The sequence below is a fragment of the Pyrgilauda ruficollis genome, unplaced genomic scaffold (genome assembly GCF_017590135.1).
Source record: "Pyrgilauda ruficollis isolate IOZ18807 unplaced genomic scaffold, ASM1759013v1 scaffold244, whole genome shotgun sequence".
NCBI classification, from domain to species: domain Eukaryota; kingdom Metazoa; phylum Chordata; class Aves; order Passeriformes; family Passeridae; genus Pyrgilauda; species Pyrgilauda ruficollis.
In genome coordinates, this window is record NW_024523756.1 from 419,715 (window position 1) to 426,051 (window position 6,337).

At 68.9% G+C, this 6,337-nt stretch overlaps 2 protein-coding genes across 2 annotated transcripts in view; both read right to left on the bottom strand.

The window, feature by feature from the left end:
- The window catches only part of TAF10 (TATA-box binding protein associated factor 10), a 1,759-nt gene extending 1,569 nt beyond the window's left edge, over nucleotides 1-190 (bottom strand). Inside the window, 1 exon segment of the mRNA XM_041470359.1 lies at nucleotides 1-190. Coding sequence (XP_041326293.1) covers nucleotides 1-133 — 133 coding nt within the window. The 5' untranslated portion in view covers nucleotides 134-190.
- A 139-nt stretch (nucleotides 191-329) lies between these two features.
- On the bottom strand, nucleotides 330-5,921 carry TPP1 (tripeptidyl peptidase 1). Its single transcript, XM_041470349.1, has 13 exons — nucleotides 5,818-5,921; nucleotides 5,323-5,412; nucleotides 5,103-5,242; nucleotides 4,881-5,031; nucleotides 4,546-4,667; nucleotides 4,030-4,214; nucleotides 3,623-3,821; nucleotides 2,228-2,416; nucleotides 2,057-2,129; nucleotides 1,719-1,839; nucleotides 1,453-1,611; nucleotides 1,247-1,384; nucleotides 330-630 (listed from the first exon to the last, which is right to left on the bottom strand). The coding sequence occupies exons 1-13, from the start codon at nucleotides 5,826-5,828 to the stop codon at nucleotides 490-492; spliced, it is 1,719 nt and encodes a 572-aa protein (XP_041326283.1). The 5' UTR covers nucleotides 5,829-5,921; the 3' UTR covers nucleotides 330-489.
- Nucleotides 5,922-6,337: the final 416 nt, after the last annotated feature.

Here is a 6,337-nt window from a genome sequence, read left to right on the forward strand (position 1 = left end):
CGCCCCCCGCAGCTGGCGCCGCCCCGGGCCCGGCGCTGCCCACGGCGGCCGGGCTGGGCTTGCTGCCCTCGGCGGGGCCCGGCGGAGCCGCCGGAACCGCGGGCGCGGGGTCGGGATCGGCGCTGCCGCTCATGGTCCCCGGCACCAGCCTCCGCTCCGCGCCTGCGCGCGCCACGCCGCTCTATTGGCCCCGCGGCTCCTCCGCCCCGCCCCTCTCGACGGCCCATTGGCCCTGCCGGGTCCCCGCCCCGCCCCCATTGGTCCCGCCCTCCGGCGCTCATCGCTCCGCACTCCCCCTGGCGGAGGCACGGGCACAAACAAAGACGGTGGGCGGGGCTTCGCGCGTTTATTGCTCCGCCCCCGCCCCGCCCCCGGTTCCGCGCCGCTCGCGGCCCGGTGCCGCTGCCCGCTCCCGGCGTCCGGTCACAGCGTCCGCTCCCGCTGCCCGCTCCCGCTGTTCGGCCCCGCTGTCTGCTCCCGCTGTCCTGGTCAGCGCGGCCCTAGCGCCCGCAGCAGGCGCGGGAAGTTGGGGGTGCCCCAGCCCGTGACCGGGTCCCAGGCGGGGGTGGCGCAGAAGCCCTGGCCCTGCACGGTGCCGTCCAGGCACGACAGGTGGCAGCCCTGGATCACCTGCGGGGACCAGCATCAGTACGGGGGCTCGGGGCCGCCCCCCGAGTCTCGGGACAGCGACCTCCGGAGCACAGGAGCCCCACACAGCCCTGGGACAGGAGCCCGGGGCACAGGGACCATGCGGGACAGGGGTACCATGGCCACAGGGACCCTGCCCGCAGTCCCCGGGAACCCGGGACAGCCGTCCCTGACACAGGAATCCCAGGGACAGGGACCCCCACAACACCCGCCATGGCACAGGCTGCCCCTGCCCAGGGTCCCCTCCGGACACTGGCAACATGGAACAGCATGCTCAGCTGGACCCTGGGACTGCTGCAGTCACTGGACGCTGCTGCCCTGGCCACACAAGAGGACCTGCCCCACAAAGCTCACAGGAGCCCATGGGGACCCCCCAGGACACCCCTCCCACGGGAAGGCTATAGGGACAGGAGGACACTGCTGGCCCTGCCCCAGCCACAGCGCTGGGAGCAGGAGCCCCAGGACAGCCCCGTCAGCCCCCAGCCCAGCCCTGGGAGCACACAGACCCACCCCAGGCCTCAGCCCAACACTTCAGGACACCCAAAGTCCCCTCAGCCCCAGTACAGCCCCTCCAGCACCCGTTCCCTGCCCCACTCACATCATAGAACGCATCACCATGCCCTTGTTTCTGCAGCTGGTAGAGCGCAGGGTTGAGGAAGCCCAGGGGTGCCAGCCCCCGCTGCAGGCGCCGGTCGTTGATCAGTGCCACCATGCCCGCCACCACCGGCGTGGACGCCTGCGTGGGCACAACCCCTGAGCCCAGGGTCCCGCTGCACCGCAGGGGGCGGGGGCTGAGCTCCTTACCGAGGTCCCCGACACCCAGGGCAGCGGGATGCGGTTTGTCACCACCCAGTAGTTGTCGGAGAGCGCAGCCAGGTCGGGGTACGCGCGGCCGCTGCTGTTGTAGTAGGAGCTGGGCGGCAGCTTCGAGGCTGAGCGCAGGAAACGCCCGACAGCAGCGGCCTGGGGACAGCACGGCCCGTGGGCATCCCCAAGCCCGAATCCCAAATCCTCCCCAAGCCCAACCCTAACCCTGCAGCCCCCAGCCTGGCAGTGCAGGGGTCCCTCACCTGGTACTCAGGCATGGGGAAGATGTTGCTGAAGCCGCCCCCGCTGATGTAATCTGTCACCTCCTCTGTCACCAGGAAGGGGTTCTTGAAGGACGTGCCACCCACAGTGGTGACGTAGGGGCTGGGGAGACGGGGACACTGCAGGTGGGCACACGGCTGCCTGGGCTCAGCAGCCACCGACAGCCCCCTCTGGTAGCACAACCTCGCCCCACAAACCCAACCAACCCCCGGGGCTGCACAGGCTGCAGCTCTGGGGTCTGCAGGCGCGCTGGTGAGGACCCCCGGTGACCCTGCAGGGGCTCAGACCCCGCGGGGCTGCGCTGACCCCTCGCGCCCACCTGGAGGCCGGGAAGCTGGGCCGGAACGTGTGGTTCCCGCTGTGCTCCCGCCGACAGCCAGCTCCGTCGTCACCTGCCGACACAGGAACAGGTGACAGGTGCCCACGGCACCCCAGGCAGCCCTGCCCACCCCACTCGGTGCTGCAGCTCGGCGTGGCAGCCCCGGCCCACCTGAGGCGAACAGGATGGTGAGGCCGCGGGCTGCCGCCTTCATGAGCTCGGTGTTGACGCGCTCCATGTAGGCGTAGGACAGGCTGTCCTCGTCGTCCCCGTAGCTCACCGAGTGCACCCAGGGCACCGCTGACATGTTGCTGAGCAGCAGCAGCCAGGCCAAGAAGGGTTCCTGGCTCTCATGGCGCCCTGCAAGGACATCGGGGAAGGGACACAAGGGATAGTTCCTCCAACATCAGGGATGGGGGACAGCGCGAGGAGCCCTGCCTCATCAGCACCAGCACCTTCCTACGCAGGGCAGCCCCACGTGCTCCTTCCTGTGGGCCATGGAGTCACAGCACATCCGGCCTGGAGCTCCGTGAGCTCATGCTGGGGCTCCTCACATTGCACGGCACTGAGCTTCAGCTCAGCCCATGGCGTTGGCAAGAGGGCCATCATTAGCCCACGACAGGGGGTTACACTCACACCCCTCTCCAAGACTCTGCCCCAGGGCTGCAGCCACATGGGCACCTGTGGACCCAGCGGGGCCTCAGCTCCTCCTCTGGCAACAGGTCCCAGCAGAGTGGTGCAGGTGCCACCTCCACACATTCCACCTGCCAGGTCCCTCCCTGCCCTCCAGCCCTCTCCACTGGGAGGGGAGCAGAGCCCTAGCCACCCCCACTCACTCTCAGTCACCTCTGTCACTGCACTTGCACCCTTCCCACACAGTAACTGTGTGAGGGCGGAGGGAAGGGCAGCGCTCGTCTGCTGTCACTGTCACCATCGGGCAGGGCCACTGTCCCTGTGGCACTCACCTGCTCAGCCAGTTCCCAATCTGGGACAGGGACACTGCCCCTAGCACTGTGCCCTGTTTGTGTTTGTGCAGGCTGTTTGGCAATTTGTTTTCCTAAATTTCCTCACTCTCCCTCATCTGCTCCACTGGGAGACTCGTGGGTGGGAGCTCATCTGCAGCAGAGCTGAAAACCCCAGGGGAGGAGGGCTGTGCCCTCCTTCATGGGACTGAGCAGGGCAGCTGCTCTGCATGGTGCCAGCAATTAAATCCCTGCTTCAGGATACTCTGGACGTTGAGGGTTCACACAGTCCAAAGTCACTACACACAGCAGGAGTGATGTTCCCAGGAGCTGGGAATGCGGTGCCAGCTCTGACTTGGGGAGCACACAGGGTGCACCCTCAGAGCAGCTGGGAAAGCACCTGGAGCTGTACTATGGCCAGTTGTCTGCACAGCCCTGCAAGCTCTCCCCTCGCTCCTCTGAGCACTCTCCTCTCCCGTTCCAGCCCCCTCCCTCGCACCTCCAAGTGTTCCCTTCCGTGCTCCGGGCACTCCCCTCCTCCCTCTGGGTGCTCTCCTTCCCCCTCCAGGTGCTCCCCCTGCCCCTTGGGGCTCTTTCCCAGTACCTGCGTTGCTGAAGACCCAGGTGGAGACATTGGCACCTGTGCTCATGATGTATTCCACGTCCAGGCTGGCCTCCAGCCCGGCTTTGCCACGGCCCTGATGTCCCACCACCCGGTCCACCTGCGTGCGGTGGGCAAAGCCACTGCCAAACAGCTGCATGAACTCAGCCAGGTCAGCTTGGTGGAAGTACTGCTCCAGAAACTGTGGGACACAGAGGGACAGGTTGTCTCCATTCGAAAAAACAAGGTAATATTTTGATCCTGACGGAGGAAATTGCCCAGCACGGGTCTGTGCTACACCAGGCGCACCATCAGCCACCAAGGGACACCCAGCTGTCCCAAGACCCCCGGACCAGCACCAATCCCTCGGACTGCCACAGCACACGGGCCTCGGAGCGGGCAGTGGTTACCTGTGCACAGGCCTGGCTGTTGTTGGGCAGGAGCCCCACGTCCCCCCCTGTCATGTTGTATCTCTGGCGCAGGACGGCCGGTGTCACGCCCAGGTGGAACGACGCTCGTGCCAGCTGTGGGTCCTTCCTGGCCCTGGCTCTGCTGCCTGCCTTGCGCTCCGTGGGGAACCGGTGCATCCCACCCACTGCGGCAGAGCCCAGTGGGACAGGAGAGGCTGTCAGGGCGCAGAGCCCGGGCAAGGCAGGACAGAGCCCTTGGGCTCTCCATCACTGTCCCCACTTCTACATGGGCAGGCCAACAGTAGGGCTTGGATTGCCCAGCCATGCAGCCCTGGGCTGGGGAAGAGCCTCTTCAGCCTTCCAGGCTGAGCCACAGCCTCAGCCTGGCACCCCCTGCGCTTTTTGTGGGACGGTCACTGGATCCCACGGAACAGGGATCTGCAGGAGCGAGGTCTGCCCCCCCAGAAGCAGCTGCACCTGCATTCCGCAGCCTCACCTCCCCCAGGTGGGACGTACCGAAGTCCAGGTGCTCGGCGAGCTCTGCGGGGACAGTGTAGGGCAGTGGGGACCGCACCAGGCTGTGCTGGCCCTGCACGTACCGGTGGAACTCGGCCCCGGGGAGCAGGCGCTCGGCCGTGCTGCAACACAGGGACAGCCACTGTGGGATGGGACAGTGCTAGGACACAGGGACAGCCACCACAGGACAGGACAGGGCTGGGAGAGAGGGACAGCCACTGCCGAGTGGGACAGCACTGCAACACAGGGACAGCCACCATTGGATGGGACAGTAGTGAGACAGAGGGACAGCCACCACAAGGCCAGCAGAGCCAGTTCCAGCCCTCAGAGCTCACCTTGCAGGCAGGTAACACTCTAGAAAGTCAAGGGTGGTGACACTCCGGCAGTCCTCTACACCATGGCCTTGCAGCCACTTCAGAACTGTCATCAGTGTGGCTGGGGAAGGCTGGACCAAGTCCCTGACCTGCTCCAGGGACAGGTACTGCCCTGGGAGGCACAGAGGGTTAGATCCCCTCACAGGCCCCGGGGGTCTAGGGCCTCGGGGCTGTGGCCGTTACCGTATCGCGGGGACCGAGGGTCCGAGACGGCCTGGACCAGGCGGGCGAGCTGGGCAGTGCCGCGCTGCCGCAGGGCGAAGGTCAGCTGCACCGGGTGCCCGGCATCCACACGGCCGGCGTGGGCCCAGCCGGGGGGCACGCTGCAGGGCGGGTGGTGAGCGGGGCCAGCACCGGCACCTCAGGCTGGCCCGGCCCGGCCCGGCCCCCGCCCCGGACCTACCGGAACGGCTGATCCCGCTCCAGCGCCAGCCCCGAGGCGCAGCTCCAGGCGGCCGCACACAGCGCCAGCACGGCGGGGATCCCCCAACACCTGCAAAGGGCTCAGGGGAGCACAGGCAATGGCACAGCCGTGGGGAACCGGGACCGACCGGGGACCGAGCCCGAAGCCCGTCTGACTACGCCTTAGCCCGGGTCTGGGGAGCCCCTCCGGAGCTCCCCGAGTCCCAGCACCGGGAGCCTGTCCGAGCCTGTTACCCTGCCACTGGGGAGCCCCGCCTGACCCGCGAGCCCACACTACCGGGGAACCCCGCCTGACCCCCGGCCACCGTCCCCACCGCCACCCGGGAGCCCCACGGACACCCTGAGCCTCCGTCACCCTGCGGTCCCCATCGCCGCCGGGGCCGGAAGGCCCCCCCGCCCCGCTACCGCCCCCACCGAGGGGTGTCCCGGTGTCCCCGTGCCCCCGGGCCGGGGTGCCCCGCTCGGTGCCCGTTACCCCCGCGCCATGCCGCCGTGCCGCCCGGTCACGTGTGCTGCGAGCGCGTGACTCCCGCCACGTGGGGACACCAAAACAGCGGCCACGTGATGAACGTCACGTGGTGGGCGGAGCCGCGGCCGCGGCACCGGCCCCGGCGGGGACTCGGGGTGGCACCGGACCGGACCGGCACCCGCACCCGCACCTGCACCTGCACCCGCACCCGCTCCCGCTCCGGCGGGGACTCGGGGCGGCGGGGCGAGACCGTGCCGGCACCGGCGGGGACTCGCTGCTTGCCGGCCGCCCCGAGAGGCGGCTCACGCACGGCCCTGGCCGCCCCCCGTTCTCTCCGCCCGTCTCCCGGCGCGGTGCGCACTGGCACCCGCACCCGCACCCGCACCCGCACCCGCTCCCGCTCCCGCTCCGGCGGGGACTCGGGGCGGCGGGGCGAGACCGTGCCGGCACCGGCGGGGACTCGCTGCTTGCCGGCCGCCCCGAGAGGCGGCTCACGCACGGCCCTGGCCGCCCCCCGTTCTCTCCG

Coding starts and splice junctions, on each gene's coding strand:
- TPP1 (XM_041470349.1), bottom strand. Junction 3,822..4,029: donor ACAGCCAGGCCTGTGCACAG/GTAACCACTGCC, acceptor TGTGTCCCACAG/TTTCTGGAGCAGTACTTCCA. Junction 631..1,246: donor ATGGTGATGCGTTCTATGAT/GTGAGTGGGGCA, acceptor TGGTCCCCGCAG/GTGATCCAGGGCTGCCACCT.